Source organism: Pygoscelis adeliae, unplaced genomic scaffold (genome assembly GCF_000699105.1).
Source record: "Pygoscelis adeliae isolate BGI_AS28 unplaced genomic scaffold, ASM69910v1 Scaffold910, whole genome shotgun sequence".
NCBI lineage: Eukaryota > Metazoa > Chordata > Aves > Sphenisciformes > Spheniscidae > Pygoscelis > Pygoscelis adeliae.
Window position 1 is genome coordinate 3,462 of NW_008823939.1, and position 467 is coordinate 3,928.

Consider the following 467-nt stretch of genomic DNA (forward strand, 5'->3'; position numbering starts at 1 on the left):
CCCGGCCTTTCCTGGGACAGCCATCGCCACTCGGGGCTGTGATGCTTCGGGCTTTGCTCGTTCCTAACTTACGCTCTGGTAGAGAAGCCATTCGAGCCTCCTACCACGGTGGCTTGCCCTGAGCTCAGCAGACAGCCCGTGCTGCTCTTCCCCCACGGGAAGAATAGATTCCCACTGGTTTGGGTTGGGAGTTCAGCTCGCTGACATCCCGCCCAGACCTGGCCTTGCGTGGGGTTTGGATGCCCTGGGAATGTTGGGGGGGGCGTGAGCGGTGTCCAAGCCTCTCTCTTCTCTTCCGTGAAGCTTCTGTTTTCTGTGTGAGCCTCGACCCCAAGACCAACACGCTGGCGGTGACGGGCGGGGAGGATGACAAGGCCTTTGTGTGGCGCGTGAGCGACGGAGAGCTCCTGTTCGAATGCTCAGGTGAGGTGCTCGAGGCTCTCCGAGTCAGCGGCCGCGTCCCCCCC

General features: G+C 62.3%; 1 protein-coding gene across 1 annotated transcript in view; it reads left to right on the plus strand.

Moving 5' to 3' along the window:
* The window catches only part of AAMP (angio-associated, migratory cell protein), a gene marked incomplete at its 5' end in the record, with an annotated part of 7,695 nt that overhangs the window by 3,405 nt on the left and 3,823 nt on the right, over positions 1-467 (plus strand). The window contains one exon of the mRNA XM_009320873.1: positions 304-423. Coding sequence (XP_009319148.1) covers positions 304-423 — 120 coding nt within the window. The remainder of the gene's footprint in view (positions 1-303; positions 424-467) is intronic.